Genomic DNA, 17,324 nt, shown 5'->3' on the forward strand with positions numbered 1-17,324 from the left:
GTGTTTATTTTTCTCTAAACGTTTGACCTACAGAAAGTTTTTCACGCAGGCTGAATAATAAGGTTAATCAGTCCGCACAGTTTTTAAAGCTTTCAAAGTTTTACGAGTCACCTAGGACTGAAATACAGAATCAATGTAACAATAAGCCTCAATCATGAAATGACATACAAGTTTCATTTCAGCTTAAGTTTTATTCATCACAAGTGACAATGTTGAACCATTAAGGTTTAAAGATAAAGGTTTTGTTATAAAGATTATTGAGTCACAAAGATCAGCTGTCATTTCCTCCCATGTAAATTCCAAACCGACTATCTTCCAGCATTCAGCCAGTAGTTCATTGACAAGTTCATTTTCAGTATGTCAATGTCATGGAAAAACAACTCTACTAGCCTTACCTTACCGCCAACCGATTATCAATCTTTAGACAAATACTAACTTACGCTGAAAATGATCATCTATCATGTTTTTCATTATACTTTGATAGTCTCTATTAAACCTGTGGTAATTTGAATTACTCTCATAATGTGTTTCAAAAGAGACTCGATTACACTGGTAACAACCACACTATTTGCGAGAGCTAATAGTTTCGAGGGACAATACATTTTCATAATTTCATGACTTTTTAAATCATTGATTGACGTGAAATTACACTTTAATGAATTGATTGGAATTTATAAATGATAAAATTAAATTGAAATTGCGATAACTTGTTCGAGTTAAACTTGTTCGACGAGTGTGTTTGTGTTTATTTGCATCAAAACATATCAACTTGTATCCAATAAATTCTTCTCTTTCGGAGTTGAAATTCTTTTTGGGATTTAAACTTGGAAGAAATACTTGAGATAATAAAATTAAATAAATTTGCGCAGCATATCTAATAAATTATTTTATTATTTTACTCGAGCATTATGTACGCTTGAAACCACTAAACTTTCAAAAAATAATGGAGCTCGCTGCCAGCACCCATTGAAGAAAATTCTTGGAAGCAATGAATTCTCAAAAGAATAATAGTCCAACAGCTGGAGTTAAAGGAGATCAAGACCATTTGAATGTACTTAAACTTACATTCTAAAGAGTACTTTGTTCACTTCATTCCAAAGGACATATTTTCCATTCTATTCGGCCGATCACTTATAGACCGAGTGGAAAGTGGTGGTGCGACCGCGTTCACTACAGGATTCAATTGCAGGAGTACGTTAAAGAGTTGTGATAGAGTGGGGCCATTACAGCATTAGATCCCCTCTTTTTATATGTTAGAACGCGATAGAGCGCAGAGACAAGGGTGATAAGAACGAGGCATTCCAGTGAAGACGAAAGAACTAACGGAGAACGGAGAGAATTCAGCTGTTATCATTGGACAGTGTTCCAGTTTCCAGGTCGCCTAGGAGCCTAGTGTCGCGAGGAAGCGCCTAACAAGCTTTCTGCATTTGGATGAGGAGGACTCAGGTGAATATCTCTGGAAACACGAAAGATCGTTTATCCTCAATGAATTCCTACGCGACGACCTGGAAAACATTTTAGGCATTCCACCTCTCGGAAGTGAAGTAGTCGAGAAGCCTAGCCACTAACAACACGTCATGTAATCTTCAATACAACTATCTATCTTCCATCTGTACATAAAATACAAACATTCTATCGTTTGTCTAGCTGTCAGTTTGTGTTCTAATCAAGTAGACTCAAGCTAGCCTGAGGTAAAATTCAATCGAAACAGATCTCACGAAGAAGTTAATCTTATTTTGCATGTCAAAGCTGGTAACAGTTCATTTTTAATGCTCTATCAAGTAGATTATAAATTATTTGTTATTTTCCATTTCGAATACATCTTCTTATATTTCTTTCCCATTTATTGATCTCAATTGGTATGACTTAAGATGTCATACTTTGTGGAAATCTTCTAGAAGCTGGGTATATATATATATATATATATATCGCGAGTTCAATTTACAGCTCAAGCCGTCTCTCGCATCCCACATGCCATTTTACTCTATCCATCCAATCTCCCTCTGCCAAATTTCTCTCGTGCATGTCACTCTTCACAAATAATAATTGTGGGTAATACAAAAAAATATAATTATGAAAATGTTATTCTCCTAGCAGCTAGATAGTACAAAAATATTGTAATTATAAAAATTTCATGCTACTAGAGACATCTATTATTTCGTTTTATGTATTTTCAGTAACTCCTATCAGCTTTCCTAAAGATATTTGTATACAGCATATCAACTTCATTAGTCTCTTATGTTTGTTTTCGTAATACAGTGTAAATTATTTTCTGATAATTAATACGTCGACATTTTCACGTGCTAATAGCAAATGGAGAAAGAATGCAGATTTAAGTGTGTTCCGAATCACCAGGAAAGGTCAGAGAGAAGTCTAATTTTACCCGACTTTATCACTCATATCAAATTCATGTTACTCGACTCAACGTAATGGCGATCAATGAACTCAAAATCATAGGTTAAACATTAATTGAAAAGTTTTTTATTCTATTCACAAACAAATACACAGCAAGCAAGCTGCGATAGTGTATCGCAAACAAATATTCTGCATTACAAGATCTATATTAGTGATAGTGTATTTGAATAGATTAGTGATAGTGTAGTGGTAAACTGTGGAAGGGAAAGCTGCTGCATTTTTTAAAGAGATTCACTTCCTTCAGATGAGTTTCAGCATTCCTTATAGATAACATTGATACTTCCTATTCAAACAATGCTGACACTTGGAAATGAATCATACTTTAGTGATCTCTCCTGTGCCATTCGGGCAAGAGACCCCTGTTGAGTCAACTCTCATCAATCCCGAGATCTCCGTGCGATCTGCTGTGCCCTTCTACATTACAAGTTGTTCTATTACTCCTCCTAGCCACGTTGACGACCTGCTCACCGCAATCTACACACTTTGATCTCCTTAATAATATCCTGTTACAACTAGGCCCAGTTGAAGCTCACCCAGGCATCAGGCAATGCATCACTCATATCCGATATTTTAGAATATTTATTCTAGAGATTCTCAATTTTTTATTCTCTTGTTATGAATCATAACTCATTTTCTCCGAAAAAAACGCCACACATACGTCATATTTTATGATATCTTGGAATTATCCATGTCTGTGATCTATGAAACTCTACCCATAGTGACCAAATTACAAGCAGTCATATATTCAGCACTCACATATGAATAAGATAAGATCTATGACAAAGAACTAATGGAAAAAATATGAAAAATCAGAATTAGCCTCTTCATACGTCAAATAATATTCTTATATGTTCACTATAATATTGTAGTTGAATGATAAAAGCAAATCCATCATATTCCCGCTGAATAATTTATTTTCAGAGTAATTATAGCCACTGAATTGCTCTCTAATATGTATTTTATATACGTGTAGGTTGGTGTCACAGATTTTACACTAGATTCTAGTGCAATAGATGGAATTCACGCTCTTTCCAATTGTTTTCTATATTGGAGGAAGTGAAAATAAAGAAGGTGAATAGTAGAAGATGTACAATAGAGGGCAGTAGTAGTGATTCATGAAAAGAACCAAGTCATCAATGATTAATAGCCTAATACTTTTCAATTAATTCCTGTAATAATGTAAAGCTTATCATTATTCATAGTGTAGAGAAAAGTGTAGAATAATGAATTGAATGGTTTAGTATTGGTTATAGTTGAAACCCATACCTTATTTATAATCAAACCTCCAAACTCGAAGAATTACTCTGCGGGTACCTACTTGAATTCGTTTTTATCGAGAAAAACTTGTGAAAATAAAGACTATTCATATTTTCAGATTCCCATAAATTGAGCCTTTTTCTCACGAATACCTAGGAAGGAGCAGTGTTTGCTATGGGAGTGTGAATCTGTGAAATAACAAATAGAGTGATAACGCCATACATAATACGTGTTCAGATGGATAACGGATTCGATAGGATGAGAGAAAAGCTACTATGTCAATATGAGTACATGCAGAATAGAGAAGACATACTACAACTCTGGGATTATGCAAATGACGGAGCAGTCCATCGTGTGAACAATACTAGCTGATTGTATGGACTTTTGAACGAATTCTTTCTACTCTGAATCACATCTGTGTGAAAAATAATATTGTGAGGAGGAAAGTCTCCAATATTCCGAACTGTCAAGTAAGGCTCGCATCAAAAAACGAACCCGCTCAAGATTAGATTAAAATTATTGAGCATGAATATGATAAGTGGCCTTGAGTGAATTACGAATATTATTAGTTGTCACGATAGTGTTATTTCAGATAAATTAGGAGAAACATTTGGTGTGCGAATATGGATGATCTAGGTACATAAGAAAATTTTAACCAGCGAATTTCTTATGAAGTTACTTTGATTTGAAAATTATTAGGTAACAAGTTCTCAATGTTTTGACTGTTGTTCTTTTATACAGATCTGCACTAGGAATTGATGTTATACAAAAAGTATTATCTTTTTCCACTGTCTATTATTCTTGAATCTTGACAAAACTTTTCAGAACACTTCAGGTGAGTAGATTTCTCATTTTTTCTAAAATTTCTGAAAAGTACTGATACCTGAGTCTGGCACGAATCGTCTACCATCTACCATCTATCATATTTATCAAGAATGTTCTATTCATAATGACGAATTATTTTGACTTGATTTCTGTCTCGAAGCTTGTGGCTTGATCGCTTGTAATACGGAAATGCAACGTGTTCGAGCGAATAAATCACCATTCAGTCCTTGGCACATAATGACAGCTTGTTTAGATGATGCATTATGACAAAAGATGACAATCGAAGGATTTTCAGATGTCGTGAGAGAAGACTGCTCAGAACCCAACTGTTATTTTGTTTTGCAATGCAAATGCTAATCTATTAGATCAGGAAAGCCTAATCCTTGTACGTTAACAGCAAGGCTAAACCTCTTCAAATCCTGTTGAACTCCCTAGAGCAGTACTATGAAGATTGCAGAGATAAATAATAAAACTCTTGTTACTAAAGACAAGAAACTAATATGCCAGAATCCAGAATAGGTATTATTATTATTTTGTGCCGTAGTTTATAAGAAACGTTGTTTGGAAGTGTCAAAGGTTAGTTAGTTCAGATAGTATCAACCAAGTACTGTACCATTGAATAATAAGCCTACCTACATATATGGTTATCAAAAAATTACACATGTTTATAGCATGGGTGTGTGTAGACTAGGAGTGAGTAATGTCCGTGGATACATAAAGGCATACATATTTATGTATTTAATGATTTACATAAAGGAATTATTCCGACGTTCATACACTTCGAAGCCAAGCCTACTGATAAAAATTTTCAAACTCACATCTTTATGGAATCTATTTATTACTAAATATATCTACTTATTACTATATCAGACAAGCTTTTATCACATGAATCTATAGTAGAACCACATTTCCTTGATATCCTGGCTATTCTCGTGGAGATATGAAATTATTAGAATAGTAAGTGAACAAGTTTTAAATTAAACAGTATGATATCTCAATATAATATAGTGATGAATATGACCAGATAACTTATTGAAACATAAACATTAGAGCTGGAAGAGCCTCTTCATGAAATTACCTCATGAATCTACATGTTTTTCAATATCATGAAACTTTGGCTTATCAATTTCATCTGGCCTGAGAATAGAAAGGAACTACTGATGGTAAACCTCTTCTTGCATGATTCTCCGAGCTTTTAATCAACCCATCATCCAATAAACTCTTGTCTTCTAATAAATTCATCAGATAACATAAGTATAATCCATTTTGTTCATCATTTTGTTCCAAATGTGAAACTTACGAAGTTGATTTAATAGAGGTAATGCTAAATCTTGCAAAATATTGGAATAAGATATCAAAAACGAAGTTATCAATGAATCAAACAATAGAGAATCCATGAAACAGCTCAAGAACTCCTCAATATGGGCTGAGAAAGGAACGGGATTTCAGCTCTCATGTTTTGGACACCCTAGTGCTTCATCTGCATAGGTCAAAGAAATATTCTTGAGCCGATCAAAAGCATCTATCTGATACTATCTTGTCGAGATTTTTAGAATGAGATATTTTATAAGAGATAGGTCATTTCTATCAGGGCTTTGTTGGTCTATATTTCCCTCTAAACATCGTGAAGGTATTCAGAATGTGGAATTAAGTTATCATTGACCCTTCGTCTACTAGCGCAGAGTGTTGGGCATGTGCATAGCTAATTAGATGATATCAGGTTGAGGCAGGTGATGGAGCAGGTGTGGGTCTATGTAGCCACATTTCGGGCGCCCACATCGTCTTCTGCAGTGAGGTATAAGTAATGATGACAGATCAAAGTGAATCTTACTATATAAGGTCGGAAGCTACTGCTCTCCGAACATCTTTAGGTCGCCAGTAAGTTTACTTCAGCAATGCATCTGTCAATCATCTTTCAAAAAAGTGGATATCCTCCACATTTTGAAGATTCCTTTCTTATTCATCACATTTGTTTGCAATATTTTCTAGTAGTATGTATACTGTTTGCCTTCTTTACGATCATTTGAACAGCCTCTCAGATAAGATAAGATGGTAATATATTAATTCAACACAGAATTTTCACAAAAAATAACAGTTGAATAGTAAGAAACATACAATAAATACAGAGAAAGCAGAAAGCAATACTTGAACGCGTAAAATATTTTAGTTTTAATATTATGATGTTTGAATTTCTCTTAACAAAAAATATTCAATAATAATGATTTTCTTGAAAAACTATCTGGACTCTTAAAAATGATTGTTGTGTACAGTGTGAGAACAATAAATTGCAACTTTATTCATGCTTTAAGCGTGCAATCGTACAATGGAATTGCGAACTGTATGAACTTGTGTTGATATTCACCGCAGTAATTGGTTGCCTGAATACTCTACAACACCCAATTAAATGGTTTATTACTGAATACTGGAATGACGTTTTAATAAAATTTCATGGAATCTTAAGTAAAATCAGAAGCTGTACATGCATTATGAGAATATAAATATGTTTGGATGTTCTGTATGTATTGGTACGTACATTTGTACGCTTGATAGTTTATCCATAGTTTTGTTTCCTACAATACCATTACAAGGTTGATTTACTCAATAGCTTAATCAGTTCCATATTAGTTAAGCAGTAAAATTAGCTTCAAATTCATTAGGTAGTTAATTGTTTTGATGTCTGGAATAATAGACGAATCAAATGTTATTAGCGCGTCTTAACTTTGGATGATAGGAGGGGAAGTGTTTTTCCGAGGATTTTTCATAGTTTTCATTTTTTCTAATTCTACTGTTCTACTTTAATATTGTAACCCAGACTCCAATACAATTCCGTTTACTTCATGTTCCGTTTAGCTTACCATGTTAAATCAAAAATTTTCTATTGGAAGTAATAGTATAGTTTTCTGTTTTGGCACAGTACTCGACACCGGCTCTCAAACTACCTATTGTTTTGCTGGTTTCGCCGAATTAGTATATTGTTATGTTGAAATATTACATTTTGTAATCTGTATTTAATTGTAAACATATTTCGTGAGGCAATAAATTTGATTTGATTTGTTCATTCAATTCAAGTTGAATACGGTATATTTTTAGTTTTATCTAGTTATATCGGAGAATATCCAGTTATACAGGAGAATATCTTTCGATTGATGGACAATGATAGTTCTCTCCATTGATAAGGACTAATCACGAAATAAAGATTTCACCTGAAGGAAAATTCTTAAAATGATCAATTTTTTTCGTGTAGCTATGCATCTTTCATTACAGTACTGAGACGGAGACAGTGATTATTCAGATAGATTGTTACTTGTATTGAACTACCGTACCAATATTGTAGTGAACTTCGCAAAGCATTCGACGCATTATTGAGGCCTACATAAAATGCTAAAAATCAAGATATTTTACAATATTCTCAGATGATTATTACATTTTTTCTCTCTATTCGACTGATTATTTTCAATACTGAGTCAGTGACACAATTTCAGAGACCATTTCAATTGAATTTTATCTATTATTCATTAGTAAGTAGTATTGATTCAAGTAATTTTACAAAATATTCGATATAATGTACACCCGAAGAAATCAAATGTTGACTATCTACTATATGATTACTGTGAGAAGTATAGTATTGTAAATTGATGGAACGGCATTGTTATAGGGAGTAATAAAATGATTTGATTAGGGTGACTCATGCATTACTCGACATTACTTTAGGCCTACTATATTGATAGATAAACTACTAATATAGATTAAATAATGCAGACTATTCAATATTGATTTAGATATTTATTGCTCTATACATAATACCTACATAGGCCAACTAAAAAATAATAATTCATAACAGAGTTAAATACATTTTGGAACAATAAAGTCTTAGGTTTAAGATATTATGTTGTGTGGATCCATTTTATAAAATTTTATAACTAAAAATCTAGCAGTAATTTAGCACTGTAATTTGATTATTTTATTCTTAAATCCATTTTAAGATTCTTGCAAAAACCTATTCAAGAGATGTGAGCTCTGAACTTGTATTTCTAACACATAATTTTTAATGACATTATAGTCATGAGAATAATTCAATAATGAAGCTCGTTTCACAAGTCAAGCATTAATAAAATATAAAAAATAATGTTATTTTTATTTCAAAAAAGTGTTAGTCCTTTGTATATATAATAAATTAAATAAGTATTTCATTTCATTTATTCATAGACAATAGATACAATGCAGGTAAAAACAACAGGCATTCGCCCAAAACTGCTTTAAACCTTCATTTGGAATACACAGTCTAGAGGTTATGTAAATGTTAACTTAATTCACACACTATTTTGAGTCCAAAAAATGTATGTACTACAATAATTTTGAATTAATCGGATTATTGTAATTTACTTTCTAAAACATAAACTTATAAGGCTATTAGAAAAAGCTGTTCCATTCAAAGTTTACCAAAAAATGTATCATATATAATATGTATATATGAGGACGGCAATGAACATATTAACATTTGTCAACAATTTTTCAAATAAAATGAATTGAATTAAGGCAACTCACTGTGCAAATGTCCATTGGATTTGGATTTGCCATTCTGGTGTATATGATGGTTGGGGCGATGATTGGCTGCACTGGTGTGCAGCTGGGGCTGCGCAGTCGGGGGGGAGGAGGAGGAGCAGGGCAAGAGGTCGCTCCACTGCACGCAGCGGTCCCAGCAGCCGGGGGGGCCGCCGCTACCACTGTCCGCACTCATCACACTACAAGGCGACCATTCACGCACCGCGCACACCACTAACTGATCTCTCCATTTCTCCAATATCAACACTCAGCGCACTCCGCAGTCACTAGTTCCCCCGGCAGGCGCCAGGCTGCGCCACTCGCTCGCTCTGTAGTCAGGGCCCAGAAGAAGGAACCCTCCTACTGTTTGACCACACAAGTAGAAACCCTTATGTTTTTACTCTGTGATTTGACTTAACAAACAGTAAATAAGTTTTTACTCTGTGGTCAGGCTCACTTCAAACTGTCAGCATTGACTAAATGGTCTGAATCGGCTTCAGAGGCAGGCGAGTGAGACGGTCGCCGCTTAGGGATGCTAATCAAGTTAAATGTTTTTTAGTAATATTGATTGTCAATTAATAACTCAGCAGAATTTTAGAACAAAGAGTGTAGAGGACGATTTTTTTCAAATACTGCATTCTACTTTCCTATAATAATATTTCTGAAAGATCATCATGCTCTTGTAATAATTCATATTTTTAGTAGTTGCATTAGTAGTAACCACCGCTAAACTATAGAAAGTTTCTAATACTACGGTAATGTGTCTAAGAGCGTAAGCTGGATGAAATCAGAGACGAAAGAATATCTCAAGTTGTAATAATATAGCATTCTTTTCTCTATGATGAAAAAGAATGGGGTATGGAAAGTGCTGATCGGAAGAGTCAATTTCGGAGAGGGTGGCTTTCCTGGGGTCCTCCACTGGGGAAGATTATGAATCATTAATTTGTGTCTCAAAAATATAACATTTTAACTGTAAAATCTTGAATGAGTCTTTAGCCTGTTCTCAGAAGTAAGCTAGGTACTCAATAAACAATGGAATTATGGAAATGGTGATAATTTTTCTTTTTTTTATTAATCTGTACAATAATCATTTATGATTGAAATGATATTGGGAGAAGAAAAACGAGAGAAATATTCAATATTCCTCTTCCAAATCAAACTAAATTATATAAAATTATTATTGTCCATGTTGTTGTGAGCTTTACTTGAGAGTTCTTGAGGAGGAAAAATTTAATGTACCGTTACCTTACTAATTGCATTGGAATTACAAAACATGGCTCGTCGACCACTTATTAAGAATGCATTTAAAAAAATCTGTCTATTCCATTATCCAGCGGATAACTGTGGAATCTAAGATTCATTGAATGGTCAATTGTTTGGATTTCTGGGAAATTGGACATTTCATCTGCTGTCTCACCAGGATCAGTGAGTGATGTTGGACTAGGGCTATGGCCAAATTCCAACATTTTATGCAATTTGTATTTTTGAATTGTTTTGTAATTTATTTATTTGCTTATTGTAGAATCACCAAGACATGATAGTTTATACTTAGTGAAATTACTTACCACCAAAAGTTACTTTAAACAGTTATAAAAACCTATTATCCCGGGAAGTGGGGATAGCCGAGGAGCACACCAAAATAATTACTTGATTTTTTTTATTGCGGATGATGCCTATATGAGCTTTTTGATTGTGCGTGGGTAATGGGAAGTGCAAAGGTGAATTTATTTTATTTACGATACAAATGACACTGATGCAATAACATTGGTAGATAAAATAATAAGGTAGTCCTTGTGCTATTTTTCTTCCAAATTTATAGGTGATGACTCAGTCCAAGATAAGGTTAGAGCTTCACGTGTACAATTTCTATACAATTTTAGTCCAAAGTAAACATAGAAACAATAAATTATGAGATTATCAAACGTCCCATTGTGCCCATCAAATGTGCCCATTCGATGGGATTCAGCGGGATTCGAACCCGCGACCAGGTAGCACTAGTAGACTGAAGGGTGCAACCCTTTGTCAACTCGGCTATCTGGCCGGCAAAATAATATTGTAATGTGTCTTCATTCTTTACACTACTAATAACACGTTATCGGTTCTAATTTTGAGCGATATTAGCTCTTTCTAGCCACCATTACATTCTCCTGTTCGTTTTTCCAGTTCTTGGTTTTATTAGTGAAATAATATGAAACTGGAGTAACGTTTAGAGCCGTCAGGCCAAACCTCTTATTTATTTTACACATATTACACCGCTTATTCTAGTGGATAGTGGAAAAGTAAAAAGACGGTAAGGTATAATTAAAATGATAACTATTTAATTTTAATCGTATAAATATATATATGTTCATATGTACAAACTTTTGAATTTTAACAATATTTAAGCTGTTTGTGATGTATCGGTCAAAGGTTGTGATGGGCTATTGACAGGGGTGGCGTCGGGGGTGGGGGTTGGTTCAGGGCCTGCCTGCACCACTGGAGGAGTGTAGTCCAGTATTCTCCTCTTACTTTGTCTGATAAATTGCTGTTGCATGTGATAAATTTTCAAACATCCTTTTAGAGCTATGAATGTAATTCCACCCTGTAACAAAAAGCAAACAAACAATATGAATCATTTCTACACTTGGTATAAAGTTGCGTACAGATATGTACGCGCCTCGAACACGCTCCGCACTCGCTCCTATGATGAACGTTACGGGAGATGTTACGCAAGGGTTCGCTTGAGGTTCGAAATATGTTCGAAGGATGATCGCTCCGCTCTTTTCTTATTGTTGACTTCGCTACAGCCTAACCTCACAAATGTGAAACGTTCAATCCAGCTGATCGGGTGACAGAACTGAATAAAATATTATAACCAAGGGATTGCTGGGTAGCCTAATAATACAATATGTTTATAATAAATATTATGATTATTGCATTTATTTTAATGTTTTATTATGAAAGGTAATGTCTGTCAATGTTTCAAAAGGTGAAAGGCTTGATTGGGAGTTCGGCTTCTTTCTTTCTAGTGCTAATATATCGGTACCTATTATTATAAATGCTTTTATAACTTTATATTAGGTATTTGATTTAATAATTAATCATTAATTTTGATAGTTTTATTTGCTAACACAGAGATCGTAACTATTAACAAACATTACAAACAAAAACGTTGACCGTGCATGCGCAACTATTGGTTAGTTTGACCTAGGAACTTGCCAAGCTCGAGCTCTGTTACACGCTCTTCTCGCATTCCACTCTTGCTCCACCTGCGATCATCAATCGATCTACTCGAGTGACGTTCGATTGCGGAGCAGAGCGAAAGTCTGTACGCACCTTTAGACATATTATTCAAGGTTTTTTTATGAAATTAATGAATCACTTCTACTCTAAGTATGAAACAAATATTATCCAAGATTTTTTATGAAATTAAATAAGTGAAACTCCTTTGTACCGAGGTGAATGGAAGATACAAATTGAGAGATGTGGAAATGTACCAACAAAAATATGGTTGATGAATATATTTTTAAAATATAGCTATCAATGATATTTTTGTATTTTTGGATCTAAGAATGTATCTGATAACGGAGATGACACTTATACATTCATCGTATGTGTTTTTTGAAGTGTTAAAATTTTTCCCTATTAGTAAATTGAAACACTATATAAACTGATAGGGCTAATTGGTAAACTGATTCAAATCTTTCAATTTGGCAGAAGTAAATTACATCGTTTACTGAATGTTATACTAATCATTCATTTTAAAATGCATCATATACTGATCATTAATGATTCATTCAAAGAAGCCGAATACAACATAGTATGCTGAATGATAACAGCAGCCTGTCGACTTTGGAAAATCGAATCCTTAAATTATTTGGCCTTCATAGTTACTGTTTTCAAATTACTATTAAAAAAGACATGACTAGAAACGTGTGAGAGTATTTTTTCATTCTTGAATCAGATTGAAAGAGTTTCATAATGATTCCCTTCAGCCATACATACTTCATGGAAAAATTCAACATTAAAGAGTCAAACCTTCAAAATACTTTTTATAGTGCCTAAACCAACATATTATTTTTAATATAATCATCAAATTATTTCAACTTTTTTTCTTTATTTTAAAGCAAGTCTAGATTTGAAATCGACTGATCGGAAACAAAATAGATATCATCATAGAAAAAGCATAGCTTAGTAGATTTCTCATTGGATAGGGCATGTATCTTCAAATAACTTCTGTGTATTTTGTAATAAACAAAAACAAGTAAAAAAACAAGTAACTGAGCTATCATAGAATATTATTCGGCTTTACAAGAAAAAAATTCGCTATCAAAACAGCGATTTTGTAATAACAGCACTAGTTATCAAAGTATAATGGAATGGAATAGAATGACTTTCAATAACGCAAAGTTAGGGCGCATTCTGTCCTCTCTCACACAGGACTCTCTCTCTTTATTCAGACCTGTTATCTAGTCTTCAATTTATGAAACAATTTACGATTCCGTTTTATGAAACGGAAATTCAGTTGTAATTAAAATGTATAGTTGTTATAAGACTGTAATATTTGATAGATAAGAAATATGATATTTTATTACTCATTTCTTAATTACCAACGATTATTAAATAATATCCTCAAGATTTCCACCCAATGGAGTTATACACGCTTTTAATATGTCCATATTAAAAGTAAAGCAAATCATAGATCTGAAAATCACAAATCAGAATGAAACTATGAATTTCAAATTTGGATGTTACAAGATAGCAATATACACATATAGTTAAAAGAAGAAAACATTGTGAAATGTGAATACTGACTAGAAGAGTTCGTTGTATATTGGAAGGTATGTTGTCAAAGAATATCTTGCCGCAGATGGTGGCGACAGTGGGGAAGAGCAGGGCGCCACACAGCACGCGGGTCGCCGACACCGAGTCTGCCAGGGGGGGCACATCCGACTGCCCCTCCCGCTCACCTCCCACCCCACCAACGCCCCTGCAACAAGCACACATACTCTTCACATTCCATACTAATGCATCAAAGCGATCATTCCAATATTATAAATGAAAGGAATGAATAAGGCTGGCCACTAACGGTAGAACATGTTCAAAAAGAACACACGCACATGTTTATCATGCAAGTTTTGTCATCAGCGAGAGGCTGAAAATAAACAACCAATAACAATAAATATTACCCACTCGAAAATTACAAATTATGATAGAAAAATAATTTGACCTCAAATAGAGCAGCGAATGAAAAATGGACGAAAAATCGAAGATACAAAACCTAACCTCAAAAAATTTTGCTTGAAGCCTTTCGCTGTGATGACGCAACTATGAATGAATGACTAAATCATGTATGTTATACAGTTAGTGGCCAGCTTAACAACAATTAATTCATAACATGAATAGTTCAAATGGATTATTGAATGAATAAATGTCCGAATGAAATGAATGTTTAAATACAAGATCGGAATGAATTAATTCTTAATAGTTAACTCATGATATAAAAAATGGGTTAATGAAATAAATGTATTGAGGGAATAAAATAAATTACAAAACATGAACGGAATGAATAAAAAATTGGCTTGTAACATGAATAAGAGGATTAATGGAATGAATGAATGAAATAAATGTGAATACATGAGCGGAATGAATTAATTCGCAGCAATCTATTCACCAAGAAAATCAACTTTCAAAATATTCTAATTAACTCATTCCAAATTACAGTATTAATAATTATATTCTACTGAGATCGCAAAGAATAATGTAGTATTAAAGCAGGCAGTTCCAAACTCAGAAGTACTAATATGCTTTGTTCCAGGTCTGAACTGGGAGCCTAGAAAGCGGTGCTGGAATTATCTCATGTGGGTGCCACTATCTATGTTTGAGAAGTACAACAGCCCAAGTCAAACGCAGCAAGGACAGCACATTTTCAGATAAACTAACTGGTTCTACATGCTATAATGATGAATGAATCAATGAAATAGTGCATTGAAGGACGACAAAAAGCATTAATAGTAATACTATGAAAAAATATAACAGAAAAAAATCTGAATGATATGGATGAAAATCTACTCTACAAAAGTTGATGTTTCATCAAAGAACAAATGGCTTAGCGGAACATTAAAAAATTAGTAAGAAATATGCATAAGACCACTTGAAAACGAAACTCTATATTATAAGATGACATCTAGTAGCATTAATTGATTATAAATATTCATTCAATGAGTGCCTTCAACATACTACTGAGTAGCTGAAAATTTCACAGATATATAACAAGTAATAGTATTATTAGCAAAAAAATACAGTGGATCAAAATACGAAGACGGCATGCAAAGAAAAATAATTTATTATATATAATAAATAGGATTGAGGGTTTGAATGCGATTCAGAAAGAATAAAATTCTTTATTCCTATTACATAAATGTGAAATGAAATGACTACTCTTTTTTTATTGAAAACAACTAGTACCAATTTTTTGAGACTTTAAAAAAGACTATATGGATACTGAACTAGTAATTCCAGCCAATCAAAAAACTATCAAGCATCCCTATAAAATAAATCAATTATGACTCATCACTCATTTGTTAAAAAAGTATTAGGCTACAATAATTGAAAGAGAGGAGGCCTAAGTTCTTAACATCTGATAATAGACCAATTAATTTTATTTTTAATTTTAATACGCCATCTTATTGAAAAATCTTTTGATTTTGATTGTTTTTATTAGTGCATTTGGGCGTCAGCCTGTAGCACTCTTATTTATTATGTACTGAAATGAATAAATAATTCATTTTTTGTTATTGTAATATTGTTTTATTGTGTATTGCTTTTTCTCATTGTATTTTTGAGTGTTGTGAATAAATGAATTGAATTGAAAATTCAGAGCCAGTTTACAGGTATGTCTATTGAATTTTACTGCCGTAAAATGATGTAATAAGAAACCCTGCATTCCGTTGTTTTTCTTATGCAAGTCCTAAGTCAGAAGTAGAATAAATTTGGTTCTTATGTGAGTGTTCACACATTAGTAGAAAATATATGAGCACATCTTCACAGAAATTCATTGGAAATCGGGGCTTAACATAAAGGAAGCAATGCCAGGAAAACCAAAGTTCGAATCGGACCCAAAAGTCGCCATCCTACGCCGGTAGACGCACATGCAACAGGATCTTACAATATTAGAATGTAATGTGCAATGACAATGATTTAGTGAGAGGTTGTTTTCAGTGAAAAACTACCGGAACAAGCAACTTCAATGCCTAGTGAATAACTACTGATCAACTATCCAAACAACATCAAGAACACATTGATTAGATTACAGAAAGTAGGTAGTAGATAATGAATGCATACAAGAGTACATACGAAGGCATCAAGTACTTTAGGAGAGGTACTTTGTTGGAGTGACGGCGGAGGAAAGTTAGGACAGTGTCCTCCCACCTGACCATCTTGCCTAGGATGAGAACGATGGGGATAGCAGGCAAGCCGACCAGCAGCACTAGTGGATCCACCTGGTCCATCATACTCATCGCCTCCTTGTTTCCAACCACCTATCAATACAAATAACATATAAACACATTTATATTTTAACACATATGTATTTTAACAAATAATGAATTTATTCATTGAATTACAGAAACAAGACATTTTAAAAAAATCTGGTGTGGTACACTCACACAACTTTCCTTGCTCATTGAACTATAAGCCTCATTATCAAACGAGAATAATTTAGGGGAATAACATAATGACGATTGACGGCAACATGTTTGCAACTACGATCAGACTACTGTATATGTTTATATACAATTGTTTTCAGAGTACTTTTTCCTTTATGTAAATTGTGAAATTCGATTATTTTTTTTTTTTGAAATTCGTCAAAACAGCTGTTCTACAGATGAAATATCTTGACTATGACTGTGTTCTTTTTATAAACTGCTCCACCTACCCACGGTATATGGAAGAAGAAAAAGTAAAAACCGTGTACCTACCTACCTCATGCACGAGAAGGAGGTTACAAAGTCCATTTCTCAAGGATTGGGTGGACCCCCCATTAGTACCCCAGGAAAAAGACGCATGTCAGTTGATAGAGCTAATAAATAACTATACAGGGTATGGATTTGAAAAAAATCGTTAGAGCCGTTTTTGAGAAAATCGTGAAAAACATGGTTTTTTAGTAACTGTCATTTTTCTCAAGAATATTACGGAGCTCCTGCAATTTTCTCAGAAATGAGACTCATGTCAGTTGATAGGGCTTATGAATAGCTGTCCATGGTATAAATTTGAAGAAAATCGTTGGAGCCGTTTTCGAGAAAACC

The 17,324-nt window shown here is 33.7% G+C and overlaps 2 protein-coding genes across 11 annotated transcripts in view; both read right to left on the bottom strand.

The window, feature by feature from the left end:
- The window catches only part of LOC111047666 (calpain-1 catalytic subunit), a 187,084-nt gene extending 177,798 nt beyond the window's left edge, over positions 1-9,286 (bottom strand). Inside the window, exon 1 of the mRNA XM_039431316.1 lies at positions 9,043-9,286. Coding sequence (XP_039287250.1) covers positions 9,043-9,235 — 193 coding nt within the window. The 5' untranslated portion in view covers positions 9,236-9,286. The remainder of the gene's footprint in view (positions 1-9,042) is intronic.
- Positions 9,287-11,335: 2,049 nt separating this feature from the next.
- The window catches only part of LOC111063268 (E3 ubiquitin-protein ligase MARCHF5), a 33,862-nt gene continuing 27,873 nt past the window's right edge, over positions 11,336-17,324 (bottom strand). For 5 of the 10 annotated variants that reach the window (XM_039436719.1, XM_039436723.1, XM_039436710.1 and 2 more), the window contains exons 6-8: positions 16,363-16,559; positions 13,834-14,008; positions 11,336-11,620 (exon numbers count right to left, since the gene is read on the bottom strand). In XM_039436719.1, the coding sequence (XP_039292653.1) occupies positions 11,420-11,620; positions 13,834-14,008; positions 16,363-16,559 (573 nt within the window). In that variant the 3' untranslated portion in view covers positions 11,336-11,419. The remainder of the gene's footprint in view (positions 11,621-13,833; positions 14,009-16,362; positions 16,560-17,324) is intronic. The other 5 variants (XM_039436758.1, XM_039436748.1, XM_039436775.1 and 2 more) reach the window with 2 other exon arrangements.

The sequence above is a fragment of the Nilaparvata lugens genome, chromosome 1 (genome assembly GCF_014356525.2).
Source record: "Nilaparvata lugens isolate BPH chromosome 1, ASM1435652v1, whole genome shotgun sequence".
Classification (NCBI taxonomy): Eukaryota; Metazoa; Arthropoda; class Insecta; order Hemiptera; family Delphacidae; genus Nilaparvata; species Nilaparvata lugens.